The 15599-nt window shown below is 44.3% G+C and overlaps 1 protein-coding gene across 4 annotated transcripts in view; it reads right to left on the reverse strand.

Moving 5' to 3' along the window:
* Positions 1–15599, reverse strand: part of LOC118117317 (microtubule cross-linking factor 1) — a 52373-nt gene that overhangs the window by 22998 nt on the left and 13776 nt on the right. For all 4 annotated transcript variants that reach the window (XM_035169460.2, XM_035169459.2, XM_035169461.2 and 1 more), the window contains exons 4-5: positions 3962–4021; positions 2091–3479 (exon numbers count right to left, since the gene is read on the reverse strand). In XM_035169460.2, coding sequence (XP_035025351.2) covers positions 2091–3479; positions 3962–4021 — 1449 coding nt within the window. The remainder of the gene's footprint in view (positions 1–2090; positions 3480–3961; positions 4022–15599) is intronic.

A 15599-nucleotide genomic window follows, 5' to 3' on the forward strand; every position in this document is an offset into this window, starting at 1 on the left:
ACCACCCAGCTTCACCCAGACTAACCAGTGAGTCCCACAGGCAGAGGAGCAAAGCACAAACAAGTCATTGGATAGAATGAGCATGGAGGCAGCTTCAGTCTGTTATCTCATACAAAGCAGACTGAGTTCTTGAAGTGAGATGTTTTGAGGAGCTGTCGGTTCAATTCCGTACGACTAGAAAAAGACGTCCGAGGTGTCTGCCTGATCATGAAGCACAGAGATAATGAACCTGCTGTGGGAGAGCACACAATATGTGGACTTACACTAAGCTGCAATAACACAAGGACAGAAAGCAGGAAGCCAGCCAGCGCGGTTCTTCCACAGGCCACTCACACAGCACCATGCATCTCTCCGTTACACTCACTTTTAATAACAGAGGTTATTTTAGTCAGTGCACACACATTTTTATGGTTCGTTTCCTTGGCAACACCGTGGAGTAACCAATCCCACGTGTCAGTATGAGTGCATGGGATAATATTTTGTGCAAACATAACAGCTACACCATTTATGTGTCATTATGAGTCCCACTAAATGATTGCATGGTGTAGCCGAGCTGTAAAGGGGAAAAAGTATTGACCAAAATTCATCATGCAACAATTCACTGTGTCAGGAAAACAAAACTAAACCCCAAATGGAAGAAGCCGTCATCACTCCCTTACTACTCGCTCCATTCATACCAAGCACCCTGTCAAGCACTCTCCTAAGCACCCTCCACCCTGGCCCTGGTCGACTGGAAGCAGGGCGGCTGCAGACGGTGAGTGCAGAGGAGCGGGGGGGGCAGGCAGGATGTGCATGAAGATGCAGATGTGAATGTGGCGGCAGCAGCAGGAAGCGATGGTGGTGGCGGGCGGAGCGGTCGGGAGGGAGGGATGGCGATGGTGCCAGTGTGGTAGAGCTGGGTGGCTCGTGGTGGAGCGGGGGGGAGGGGGGGGCTGATATGTTACCCTGTGCTGGCACTGGAGATTTGTGGGGGAGAGGGGGGAGGCTTCCATCTCAATTTCATATTGAGGCTTTGGCATAGCTTTTAGCAGCTCTACCACCTCAGTCAAACTCCCCTTCTACTGTAGCACGACTTTACTATAAGAGATGCTGGACAAAATCTACAGTTCTCACATTGTGCAAAATGTAGTGTTAACTTTTGCCAAAGCTTATATTAGACTTTAACTTATCAAGTTGGTATTTTAGGACGCATGCCTCCACCACGGCGCAACAAAGAAACACTGTCCTTGGAATTTTGTCCAAAAAAATACCTGCTACAGCCTCATATTATATATATATATCTTGAGGACAGGTCTGCAGATGTCAATACTTCTGTCTCCAAGTCTTTATGCATCTTTTCGTGTTGACAAAGACCAGCAAACAGATTCTGATGTGTAAAATCGACGCACTTCCCCTTTACGACGAGGAACACGACGACTGTGGATTTTGTCCGTCATTTCTTACAGTGGAGTCACACTACAGAAAGTACGCAGAGGAGGAATCATTGTGTCTCAATGTATTTTTACAATTGTATAAAGATAGATTTGAAAAAATGCAAACCTATCCTATGTTTGCCTACAACTTAATGAGATTCCCACTGACAGGAAGCCTGGCTGCAGATAGTGTGTGTGCACTAAAGATGCACGGAGCGGCCACTGTCTTTAATTAGAGCTGATTTTTTTTTGCAAACGTTGCTGACTGAGGATCTCGTTTAGTTTGTTTTGGCCTTGAAGGGTCGACTAATGACTCAGAGTATTTGAATCAAACCTAAAAGAATTATCCTCTTCACAAAGACACCAATGGGTTTACTCAAGGCTACGTCTATATCTGGATCCTGTCAGCGACTAAAATCATTCTGCGATTTCATTTTGCCTTCTGCTGCAGTGAAGGAATGAAGCCATCTGGAAGAACACCCAGGTGGGATTATTTCTAAAGAACATATGGTTTTCAATGGCCACAAGAAAACTGGAGTAATTACTTTTTCTCCATCATGGATAACTTGTTCTCAGGGCGTCTCTCATACTGACATTTAGGAAAAAGTAATGGGAAAAAAAGATTTAACCTTAAAAAGCACGAGAGAAGGTCACAGGGAGTCTATTCGCTGAACTTACCTGGAAGTCTGTCACCAGGTCTCTTCCGAAGGTGCCGATGGGAGAGTCCCGGGACATGGAGGTGACTGAGGACAGGAAGCTGCTGGACTCTGTGAGGTTTGGCATCGGCGACAGATCGTCTGTCCTGTCTCTCAGACCCTCCCCGACGTGGTCCAACTTCTCCATGAAGATGTGCAGCTCGGTGCGGAACGCCTTCATGCGAGTGTTGATGCTGTCCAGGACCTGCGCGTCTGGTTTGGATCCGGACGCCGCCCCTCCCTCCAGGCTCTCTCCTGTCGTCACCAGCAGCCGGCCCTCGAAGATCAAACTGTCCGTGTCCGTGATGAGCCGGTCCACCGTCTTGCCGAGCCGGTCCGCCTCTCGCTTCACGTTGCCGAATGACTCCCGCTCTTCCCTCCTGCGGTTGGCCAGATCGGTGGCACTGAGCTCGCTGCCATCGGAGGGTTTCATGCTTCCGAACCCTGAGGTGGTCGTTGTCTTCTCAAACATGTCTTCAGAGTCACTCTCACCTCCGATTGGGCCCTCTCGTTTGGGATGGAGGAGAAGAAGTCGGCCCGTCTCTTCGTCGTCGGTGGCTTCTCGCCGCCCTGCATCGCTCTCTGCATCGCTGTCTCGAGGGCTGCCGGTGCGTAGGCCGATGTGTGCGGCCAGGTCACAGCGCTGGACATTGGACATGAGGACGCGGTTCTCATACTGCAGCTTCATTACCTTTCCACTTAGCTCATTGATCTGCATCCTGGCCGACTTTAGCTCCTCCATCATCAACCCGCTACTGGAACCATTCCCGTTCCCGCCGTTACCGGGTTTAAACAGTATTCCTTCGCCACCCTCCTCGGCTACGGGCCCAGAGCTGCTGCTGGGGCCGAATTTGAAGCGATTGAGTTCAGTCGTAAGCTGCCTGTTGTGGTCCTCAATCTCAGAGATGGAGCGGCGCAGAAGCTCAGCCTCCTCCTCCACAAACTGAAGATGGCGACGTAGCTCACTGGCCGAGTCCAGCGCGTCGCCACCATACGGCGATGAGGGCATGCTGGAGAACGGCTCCCGCCCGAAGAAGTCCCTTTCATACTGACACCGGATGTCGTCATTTTCTGACCTCAGGCTGCGGTTCTCCACCTCCAGCTCCACAATCTTTCTGCCCAGGATGTTGGCCTCCTCCTCCACCAGCTTGAGCCGTAATCGCAGCTCAGCCTCCCGAGTGGTGTGAGGGCCTCCGCCGGAGCATTCAGCCAGAGGAAGGGGGCTGTCCACGTCCCCGTAAACCGTCTTGTACTTCTGCAGCTCCTGCTCCAGTTCATCCTTCTCCCGGCCGAGCTTTGCCATCTTTTTCCTCATCAGGCTGGACTCCTCCTTGGAAAACTGGAGCTGGCACCTGAGGTCTGCACTGTCCTCCTAGAAAAATACAATAGTTGCATATTTACACGTCCAGCAGATACAGAGAAACATTATCATTCATTTGAACTTGTGAGTCTGGTCACCTGATTAATTTAAGTCTACTGTAGAAATATATATCAAAGCAGCTTTAAAGGAATACAGTTGACCATATTTTATACTTTCATTATTGTCCTATCTACCTATATAAATCCTACTGTATCTAAGTATTGTCTGTGGCTCTCAACCTCAAGCCCATTCATTTTTTTAGTGGAGATGAAACTGTTAAAAATCAGGTTTCAGATGCTGAAGTCAAAACAGGTGCAAAAAATGCATTTACTGGGGAATAATACACATTTGTGTCTTAGTGAGTATTTGCGACAGAAGGCTGGTGTACATGGGTTTGAGTCAAATCTAATGTAAGTAAAAACAGACTTATCCTTCAACACAAAAGACGTGATGATATTGAAGTCCAGAAAATAATATTTCCATAAATTCTTTACCTGACTTGAGGATTTCTTGTCTTTGAATGTTTCCCTGCTCCCTCGTCTCCTCAGAGCAGTCTGTGAAAGAGCAGAGAAGAGGGATGTAAAACATGAACTGCAACTGAACCCAAACACGGATTTAAAAAAAACACACTATCACAGCTGATGCTGCGTAAGGGAGTCGGAAAAACAAAAACACCAACGTCACAACACAGTGATACAAACATTAAAAGTGGCTTTTTGAGTTCAGCAGTGAGGATATCTGCAGTTTGGAGTTTGTAAAAACACCATAGACTGCATATAAAAGTGGACGACATGACACCGCCCTAAAAGTGAGGACAAACTATCTGGGTTCCCGCTGGGTGGCTGCAGTATATAAACCCTGCCACGTTCATGTTAGCAGATGGGACATTTGCCAATCGTGAAACGTCATGAATGACAGCTGAGACTGACTCTCTTACATGACATCTCCATCAGGTAGGAAGCATTTACTCAGATCACATGACATAATTACTCTGATTCATGCACAGATTGTAGAAGTGGCCACAGCCTGAATCAAAGGCCAACATGTGAGTCTTACTACGAGTGAGTGGAGGATCAGGAGCTAATAAACGCTACATGTGATTTATATGTTTGTAAGTTGAGAGAAACTTCAGATGTGCAGATGATGAGGATGTTCTGTCACTGTGATGCAGCAGGGCACTTCAGATCCCATTGAGAGCTCGGTGTGACGGACGTCTTATCCCGGCTCAGATTCACTGACACATGGTGCTTCCACAACGCTCAGAGGGAAAGCATCTGCCCGTCCAATGGGGGAATCTGTCCTGCAGCTAATACTACAGTCGGCACTGCACGCAAAGCCTGGATAAAACAGGGCCCTCTGCACGGCAGCTTAGTCTTACCCACAAATATAATCATTCATCTTTATCTGGTCTCTTACAACATCAGCTGCAGCCACACAAGACGGGGACACGAGAGACAGAGAGAGAGAGAGAGAGAGAGAGAGGAAGGGAGGGAGGAGGGAGGAGAGGATGAGAGAGAGAGAGGAAGGGATGGAGGGAGGAGAGGATGAGAGAGAGAGAGAGAGAGAGAGAGAGAGAGAGAGAGAGAGAGAGAGAGAGAAATCCCCCTCTATAAATGTAGAGTGCAGAGCTTTGAAGTGTGAACGTGTTTCCAGGAACAGATGCAGTTATTTAAAGGTCCTGATGATAAGTTAAGCCACAGCCAGGCTCCTGTCTAGGAAACATGATTCAATATTAATGTTTCAATCTCAGAGTCGCTGTCATATTTCAATGTAGTTCCACTATATCAGAAACTTCACAAAGGCTGTGATGAAGTGTTATTTTCATTGTTGGTTGATCTGTAGATTTTTTATGACTGACAATCCAAGGATATTGAATTCATAACGAAGTAGAATGGAGCTCAGTGGAGCGCATATGACAGCACCTACTCACAAATATCAGTCCCACAAATCTACCTGAGTTTCATCGAGATCCATGAATTATTGGGAACTTGTTGAAAAATCCCCTGTTGCATTGGTAAAGAGAGTAAAAGATATATATATATGTATTTTGCAATAATATAAGATTCTGTTGGTCAACAATGAATCAGCTGCTGTCATTAACTCTTGAGTATTTCAGCATGTTTCTTTACTTCATCGTATTTTTGCACTTGAGATTCAATTTTATGTCAGTTTATGGGAATAAACAGTTTGAGGAGTCAAGGCTTGGCCTCAAATATTCAATTGAGAAACAATAAATGAGAAACATATTTTGAAAGGAGGAGACATTTTCCCAACTGAAGAACAAAGTCAGTGAACAAAATATTATTCATCACGGTCTCCTTCCTCTAAGTTCACTGACATGGAGCAAACTCTTCACTGTACGAGCTCAGTTCCCAGCGCAACACACAGGACAGTGTGAATCATTCATGGCCAGACGGGTGGAAAGTGTGAGGAGGTGGAACCGGTTTTGCCCGAAGCAGGAACGCACTTTGACTCAGTCGCTGGCTCGGTGACAGGAAGGAAGCGCCCACTTAGAGACGGCACCAAAACATGAACACAACCGAACAGGGCGCAGTGACAGTGACAGTGTGGGAAGTTTGTCTCTCTTTTGTGTGTTTAACTTTTAACTTGGAGTTTCCCATGATGAGGATTTTATAAATCAGATTTACTGACACAGTTCTCTGCCAATGTGTTTTAAGCTCGTCTGTTTTCCTCCACACTGAAATAGACACTTCTGCTTGGAGCTAAATATGGACAGGTTAAAAGTACATGGATGTTTTTAAGCATCTCTTGCCACGTGTCGATTACATGACGTTTTGTTTAATCTTGTCACAACACAAACACACTGATTCTCCCTCAAAAGAGAAGCAAACACATTTGTTTATCCTCATATTTTGCTTGTCAAATAAAAACATTTTCACAGTTCCAAATTAGCCACATGTCAAAATGACTGAGAGCGATGACAGGTCACAGTTGTTTACACACTCTGCTCATCTCTGCCTATAATACCCCCCGACCACCACCCCCCCGAGTATCTCCAACACCAGTCGCGGTTTAATTCCCAGCCGTGGTGACGGAGCTAACCTCTCTGGGGAGACGGCGGATTAAGTCGGCATCTTGAGCAAAGCTGCTCTGAACCCCAGACAACCAGGGATTCCTGTTCCCTGTGTGCTGAACTCAATTTGAGGCTCGGAATCGACAACGAACGTGTGATAAGAGAGAAAAGGAACCAAAGGAACATGAATCAATAAGATTGTCTGTGTCCTGCACCTGGAAATACAAGTGGGCAAACTGACCTTTAAATACCAGTTCACACTAATCCCCAAAAAATATTGTTGTTTGCTGTTACTTTGATAATAAAGGTTTGATATAATAATTGACAGAAAGCAACTTATTCAATATTTTCTGGAGTTACACATACTATGTGTTGTGTTTTTTTAAACAGTTTTGAAACTATTTCACATTTAGACAAGTATTTAGATGCATTTAAAATATTTTATATGAGAGCAAATCAAAAGAACAAAATACAATCAGTAACACAGAGACTCCAAAGAGAAGGAAGGGAATAAAAACAATTAAGAAAAAATAATAATTGAGAGACTTGTTGAATCCAGTTGTTGATTTACATAAAATTAATCTTTAAATTTACTTTTTTTTATTGATTGATTATTTGATTTTTTTGTCAAGAACAAATCCTAAAAATGTGTTGGTTTTGGATTTTTCCAAATTTGATTTTTTTCAGTTTCATCACAGCGAGGGTTGAATATCTGTGATGTTTGAACAGATTTTTGAGCTGAAGGAACAAGACGTCACACTGTGCCGAGTCTTTGTTACAACCAAATAATTGGATTAAAAAAGGTTTAAATAATCACCAGTTGCCGCCCTAATTGTACAACACAACGAGACACGGTGACGCCTCCTGAGCAGCTCAGCTTTTATAGAGTCTCTTGCTAAACTAAAATCTCAATCTGAAACACACAGACACACACACACACCTACACACAATTCAACGTTATTTGCGTGAGTGCAGTCATGTGCAAAAACATTGAAAAAAGCCCAAACACAAACACTTGCATCACTCTTCATCATCATTTGCATGCACTGCTCTCACAAGCCTTTTAGCCTGGGTTAGTGGCAGGCAGGCAGTCATGCAGGCAGGGGCGCAGCTCCAGCTGGTGTCGGAGCTGAGCTGCTGTACTGGTGCGACTGGTTTAACTCCCCTGGGCATCTGCCAGCTGATGGCATTAGCAGATTGTAGTTACACAGTCGTTACCCTGCTGGGACTGGGTGAAGCAGGCGCTGGGGGTCCTGGTTCACTGACTGACTGACTGACTGTCTGTCTGTCTGTCTGTATTCCACTGGCAGTCTGTACTTTCCACCTGTACCGCCTGATCCCTTTTTCTACTTGGTCTTAATCCCTCCCTCCCTCCCTCTCTTCTCTTTCTTCCACATCTCCATCCCATCGTAATGTGGCCTCACACATGTCACCCGTGAAGGACATGCGAGATGCAGGGGGCGTGTGTGCTCTCTGGGGTGTTGTCCCATCCCTCTGAGAACCAGCTGGACTTCAGACCATATAAATTAGGTCATTCAGACGGAAAAAACACATCTGAAGGCCTGAATTTTAAGTTAAGGGTTATGGTTGAAGGTTAAAATGAAATTTAAGCCTCGGGTTAGGCTTTAAAATGAAGATTGGTTTCAGGGTCCTCATTTCATGGCATAGACTTAGGTTGATTAGAAGTTTAGGGGTTAATTGGACGTTTTCCTGCAAAGCTGCAAAGTGTTGAGCATCAGGGACACAGTGCATCAGATTGACTAACCCAGTGCACTGGGCTGGATCATGTTGTGTTGTGATGCAACAATCTTGGTTCAATTTCAGGTTCAACTGGATGATCTTGTATTTATTTATTTTTTTTCTGCTGAAGATTTCCCTGCAGCAGCCTCATTAAAATAGATTAGAGTTAAATTTAGAATCGGGATTGGGCAACGGACGAGTTGAATTAAAGGTAAATTCATTTTGAGATTAGATTAGAATTAGTGGTTAGGTTAAAGGTGATGCAGGGATTAAGTTTAGGCACGAGGTTTCAGGTCAAACTTAATGTCCTAAGAAATCTAGTTAGGCAAACGTTGTGTGTGAGTATGCATGTGTGTGTGTGTGTCGTTTATGGTGCAGATAAATGATGACGTCAAGACAGTGAATGGTATGTGTGTGTGACAGTGTTGTGTTACTCTACGCTGCGCTAAAATTAGAGTTGCCATTATGTTGTGTGTGTGTTTGAAGGTGTGTTCCGTCATCCATTAGTGTCAATCCAAGTCTAAAGGGAGAACAGTATAATCTATATGTAAAAGCACATCAGTCAATAGGTACAGTTTTGTGCAGTGAAGCTCTGACACTGAGGGAAAAACATGATCTTGGAAACTCTGGTGTGTTCACAAAGGAAAAGAAGAGTATTGTGTACGCTGACACGCCCGCTTGTGTAAAACTGAGACATTTTTGGAACAAGTGACATCACTGCAAAGAAGAACCCGATGGGGAGGGGAGGAACAAAAATATTTTGGGGGGTGGAGGATGTGTAAGAATGGGAACAGAGCGGCAGCATCTGTACTCAGCAGCTTGGCCTATTTCAGATTTTGCACAGTGTGGAGAGGGGCGTCTGGCTCCGGTAATGGGATTTAACAGGAAGCGTGGTGTGACCAGCGAAAAGGGGGCGGGATGGAGGGGGTACCAGGGGGAGCGGTGCACAAAAGGAGCTGCGACGGCCGCTGGATGCAGATAAACCCGTTCTCCACCCTGACAGAGGAGCCTAAGACTCTAACACAACAGAATAAATATCGCTCAGCCGACGGGAGAGCTCAGAGAGATAAGTCGCTGTGAAATGTTCCGAGGCAGATTATATTAGTGAGATCTGGATGAATGAGCCTCCAATCTGGACCGTAATCCCTTTCAATAAATTAATTAAAACGACACACAAACTTGACTGGATGCACATAAGTGTCAAACACCCTGTTTGAATCATTTAATCACATTTTTTCCTTCATTCAAGGACATGTTCCGATGCATGCGAGTGTTTTCTATTCACGCTCCTGCTGCAACCTGATATACGGAGCTGTGTTATTTTTATAGACGATCAATCTCTGGCTCTCAGCACCTGCAGTGGTCTAAATATACTACATCTGGAGATGCTCTATCTAGCCAAACAGGAACCATGCAAATCCATCGCAATTCAATTTGCCAGTGAACATGCGACGTGCAAAGACCCCACGCTGGCTACCGCGAATAGCTGTGGCAGCGATATTTCAAAAAGCAATAAGCCAATCAAAGATGAATGAATTTAAAGTCATCCAGTAGAGTGCGCTACTGACACTAGGTGCACATGTGTTATCGTGCACGTCTGTACATCTGCGGTCACCAGTCTCCTGCGTGTGTCTGAGAAGGTGTGGGTGTAGCATGCGCTTCTTCTTGCTGCTGCGTGTGTGCGAAGCAGTCGTGGGTTCATATTACTGTCGGTGCATGAAACACAGGCAGGATGCAGCAGTCTGAGGTCACTCCAATGTCAGACCATCCTCAGCAAACAGGAGCAGTAAACAGATGTAAACAGACTCCATCCTCTCTGTGGCTCCTGCAGCTCGACATCGAGACGGGTTTATTTCCCTCCTTTGAGTCAGTTCGTTAGTCGAAGATCTAAAAAAAAAGGAAAAACTCCTCCACACACAAGATCTTAAAGCTGCACTCATCGATATTTTCAGATTAATAATAGATCAAATGGCTGCGTGTACTGTGAAAGGAGTTGCTTGTATAGTGGCAGAGTATTTTATTACACAGTATTTTTATATCTTAGAGCTCCACAGATAGTTTAGACACCAACTGCAAAAACCAGCTGGAGAGGAAAGTGGCTCCAGAGCAAAGGTATTTTCTTCAGGAGGTGGTGGAGAACAAAACAGAGCTAAAAGCAAAGTGAATATGGAACTTACGATTGTCAGGTAGAGACAAACATGGCTTTAAATAAAGGCAAATGTTGCTCCATGTCTGGTCGATGAGTAAATACGCAACTATTTAATTGAACAGCTTCACAATGAAATAATTTGTGTTGTGTTTATAGCTTATATTTTATTCCTCACAAGTGGTAAAAGTAAACTAATTATACTTCCAGCACATGAGGGAAAATATCCATCACTGGGTTTCTCGCAGGCTTTAAGAGATGATCTTTGAAGTGAGACAAGATCAGAAAGTTAGAGAATATTACTGAATTGATTTTTTCAACACTCAGATTTTTGAGACCAGTGGGAACAGTGAGAAAATATCTGTTCTTCATTAGTTAGAGCATGAAACTAACTCGGTCTGCCTCATTTCAATGATCATTTCAAATCCAACATTTATCAATAACACAGTAGAAAATGTTTCTCATGTGCTACTTCGTGTTATTAAAATTAAACAACTTAAAGGATCCAAGTGTGATGAAGTATGTTTATTTTTCAATTGCAAGTAAGAAAGCAAGGATTGGTTAACGTTCAGATTAATGTGTTTCATGAAAAAATGAAAAAAAGACTTGCACACAACAAAAGCTGCTGGGAATTATGGATTGAGTCTTTATAAACCTTTAATATTTTAAGTAAACCAACGAATTCCTTGCACTTCTTAATAGGCTTGTATTGTTATCAGTTCAGATTTTCAGTTCAGGGCAATGTTTGGTCTTTCTTTCTTTCTCTTTCTTTCTAACTTTAAATGTCAAAAACAAGAATGTGATGGGAAAACCTGTTATAATGTGCACGACCTTATATTCCAAATAAAGCCTGCGACAAGGAAACATACAGAACAAAACATCTGAGGTGTCCGGTCCTTTCTTCTGCTCCATGAACGCAGCACAACATTGTGGCTGAAATGTTATTAACAGACAACACAGGAAATGCTTGATCTGTATCATCGCACGAATCTTATTAACTTATCGTCTGTTTGTCGGACATATTTCACAGTAATTGAATTACACATTTTCAAGTTATCTTGTTATCGCACAAAGACGGAAAAAAAAGGACCAACAAAGCACATTTGCATCGTAATATACTGAACTATAAACGAGGTTACTGCTTTTCCTGTAAACCCTGTGGCAGTAAAGTCTGTTTTATATGAGGTGTCAACTGTGCTTCTATTCTCGGTCGCCCACCAGAGACTTGCAGGTCCTACAGCAGCCTATAGCCTGAGAAAACAGTCGTTCTCGGAGGAATCGATACTGGTAGCTATAGAGACCTATGCTGACATGCACAGGTTATATATCAGTGTGAGCCCAGTATGCCTGCCTCTGTGTGTGTGTCTGTGTGTGTCAATGAATGTTTGTGTATGTGCGTGTCTGCAGGAGGTCGTGTGTGAGCAGCGGAGGGTCACTCCCACACTGTTCCTCTCGCCGCTAAGCTGTCCCTGACCCTCAGTCTGAGACCCAACGTCCATTAAAGAGCAGTACAATGGAGCTTTTCTGGGGCGTGTCACTCGCCTTTCACTCGCGCTTTACAAATCTACCCCCCCCCGAAACAACGCGGCAGCCTGGCACGCTGCGTGCAGAGGAACACGCTGCCACGCTGCCAGCTGGCACAAACCACAGACACAAGGTGGAGACAACTTTTAAGGGAAGCGAGACAATTCCCCAAGAGTTTTTCTACTAATCCCTTGTGCGGTGCTGATTCTGTTACATGCTGATTTAGACAAAACAACAGGAGACAGTAATTAGCTGGTAATAATACTAATAACTGATCAGAGGATAATGGCCTCCAAACATATGTGGGCGTTTGAGCGACAACAATTTGTTTTCCTTTCACAGTGAACCAGGTTTAACAGTGTGACACAATCTCGGCCTTGTGATAAGTCACTGTGTGTGTGTGCGTGTGTGTGTGTATGTGTGTGTGTGTGTTGCATGCAAGATACATTGACTCGTTGGCAAACTGGTTCTTGAACTGCCTTGAGTCTGTTACGCTGAATCGGCAGATCCCACGGAGAGAGAGAGCGCAGGCCATACTTCAGTGACTGCTCCCATTAGCAGCTTCAGCTTCTTCCAAACGTGTGATTACAATATGCTGCATCTCACGGTACCTTCCTGACACGCAGCCTGGACGGATTCATTTCTATTCTGCGGGTTTAGCATTTTATTTTAAGTGCATAAAGCCATACTGGAAACTACTCTACGTGCTCATGTATCAGCCACCAAGAGCTCAGTGCCACACAAGCGTATTCTGGATGCTTTAACGAGAAGAAAAGAAGGGAGGAAATAAAGGAAGGAGGGAGGCAGTGAGGATTCTGTGTTATCTTCTTTAAGATAAGAGGATATTAGACCAGAGGCAGGTGGATAAGAAGGAGGGCAGGTGGACTCGTCCTGCAGTCTGCGAATCTGTCCACATCACTGAGCCAACAGCGATAAGGAGAATAAACGTGTGACAAACAGCTGTTTCTATGGAGACTCCACTGCCAAAAGCAATGAATGACGCACTATTATATTTTGGAGGACACGATTAAGGTATAAAGGCTCTTGGGTGAAATTATAGTTTTATTATAAAAGGAGAAACCTTTCAACTCCCTTCAAGAAGTCAAGTGAAAAGTTTACTGATCATTTTCTGTAACTAATATGCTGTTGTTCTGTTTATACAATGTACCACAATATTAGACAAGAACAAAAAATGGATTTTGTGTATCTGAGGTGTAATTTGGTTTCTTTCTGGTTTAATCACATGCAGGGTTCTCAGGTTTATCTTGTTCCCCTTCGAGGGAACCGCTGATCTAGACTGAGCCAGTTTTCCACATGAGCACTTCTCACTGTACTATTTGCTCGATTCTTCACAAGTACACTCGTCTCAGGTCTCACAGGAAAACACACTAAAGAAGGAAAGTCTGAATTAATTAAGCACAAAGTCTTTTAATGATCGTCAGAGGAGACTCAGAGGCAACAGTCAACAGTGGTCGGTCGTCCTGTGAACAGTCGTGAAGCAGGAAATCTTCACAGAGTAATTAATGACCCTCTGCGTCACTGGCCTGTCCATCTCTGGCTGCCATGGAAACGAATGGTTTGAGACGGACAAACTGAAAAATCTGGGCTCGGCCTCTCTGACATGGAGAATTGAGCAATTGATTTAACATTATAGAAACACTTTAAACTTTACTTAACATTTCCTCCTGACGTTAATGTTCTCGACTCGCAGTGACGTGCGGCTGCTGCTGTTCCTACTTGTGCTGCTATTAATCATCTCTGACCTGCCTGCAGTGTTGCCCTCATAAAACACTGTGGCTTTTAGGAGCAGACTGGACGTAGCCATGATAACCACTGAGCTGCTGTGGGGTCTGATGTGGCCCCCTCGCTCACGTGGAGGGTTGACAAGTGCAGAACTGGCAACCTCCCGTCATGGCTCTGTGAGGGAGCTGGTGGTCGTCTAACAGGGACACAGGTCCTCGACTGCTGAAGGCCAGAAGGGGGGTGCTGACTGACCTTTCTGTTGTCAAAGTGACACGAGGAGACAGCGAGGCACGATGAAACAACATCAGGGAACATTTTGAAAACAGTTCCAGTTCTGAGACTTTACCCCAAAAACAGTTCTCATTACTGTTTGCTGGTTTTATTATTCAGCAGGATTATGCAATAACTAAACAGACAATTTCCACCATACTTAAGTGGAGGGGTGGGGCCAGGGCCTAGGGGTGGGAAGGACTCATTACAGTTTTTCTTTAACAATTCAAAATAGGTCATTTGTGTATATATATATATTTTTTTTTTTTCTTTGTGTATGTCTCAGAAAAACACACTAACTAGACTCTTTACATTTTACTAGCAGCACTAAATCAGTTTTGAAAAATCATCTGTATAAACCAAGGAATATGGGTTAAAGAATAATACAAATATTTCTGAATTGAAGTTGTTAACTGCAGAAAACATTTGTAAAATATTAAAACACTGAATTAAACTGTTTTCAAGCCAAACATTTCGTGTTTCTCCTAAACTTGTCATACAAAGGGATGGTGCACCTAATTCTTTAATGTGTGTCCATGAGGCTGCAGCAGGTTTAACAGACTAACGGTCTAAAAATTAACGGCTGTTCATCAAGGACTAGTTTCACTAAAGGTGCTGATTGATGCAGGTTTTACATCAGACTTGCTGTTTCTCCTCCTGTTACCAGTCTTAATGTTTTTATGCTACGCTGAACAAAATAAAGGAATAATCACTTGAAATGTTATGAAAACGATCTGGTTTCTTCAGGTTGAAAATCAGACTCATCGTCCTCCAGAATAAGTGACAAGTTATATCATTTATACAGTTATACATTTTAGAGGCTGGAGTCAGAGAAGATTCAGAATTGTTTTGATTCTTTCGGTTGAAAGACTGAAACAATAAAGTTGATTAATCTATTACTTGTGGAATAACTTTAACCCTAAAGACAAAGCAGATTATCCCCTTTATACAAAAGTGTGGCATTGTCATAATAAAAGCAAAGTGCAGGAGGCTACAACTATCTCAAGGGGTTAATAGAAGTGTTTGTTTGAGATGAACGATCAATGAGAAGCTCGTTTCCTCCCCTGGACAGTTATCACATGGTCCTTGGTGCAGGCAGGAGATTGTAGCGAGCAGCTCCCGGGGGGGAATGTGTGTAAATGAGCTGCAGGCCGGTGCTTTACAAGGCCGTGCAGACTCAGCAGAAAAAGAAAACTCCTTCCCGAGGGACACAGGTGACCAAAAGAGGCCGATATCTGTGAAACTCATTCACTGGTGGCTGCTCTGTCTGGAGGTCATCCACAGCCGTCCAAAAAGTCTGCCCTCTCATCGGCAGCTCACACACAGGACGCTGACGTTAGGTTATTAAAATAACTAAATAGTAAATGCAATGTGTCACAGGAGTCGTCCCATTTGTGGAGCAACACCAACGGCTATAAACGACACTGTGGCTCAGACACACCGGGAGGAGGGAAGAGCTGCCATGTCATCTGCCTGCGAGCTCCTGAGCAGGTCCGCCGAGTATTCTGGGACGACCGGCGCTGGCATCGGGCCAGTGGCGTGTGTAATGTGCAGAGATATGAGAGAGAGAGAGAGAGTCGAGTAGGGGTGGGGGCGAGGGAAGGCAAAATGTCACTCCGCACTCATCATGATGTTCAGACGACACGGGCAAAGATCGGAGAGCTTCAACTTGACT

The sequence above is a fragment of the Hippoglossus stenolepis genome, chromosome 11 (assembly GCF_022539355.2).
Source record: "Hippoglossus stenolepis isolate QCI-W04-F060 chromosome 11, HSTE1.2, whole genome shotgun sequence".
Classification (NCBI taxonomy): Eukaryota; Metazoa; Chordata; class Actinopteri; order Pleuronectiformes; family Pleuronectidae; genus Hippoglossus; species Hippoglossus stenolepis.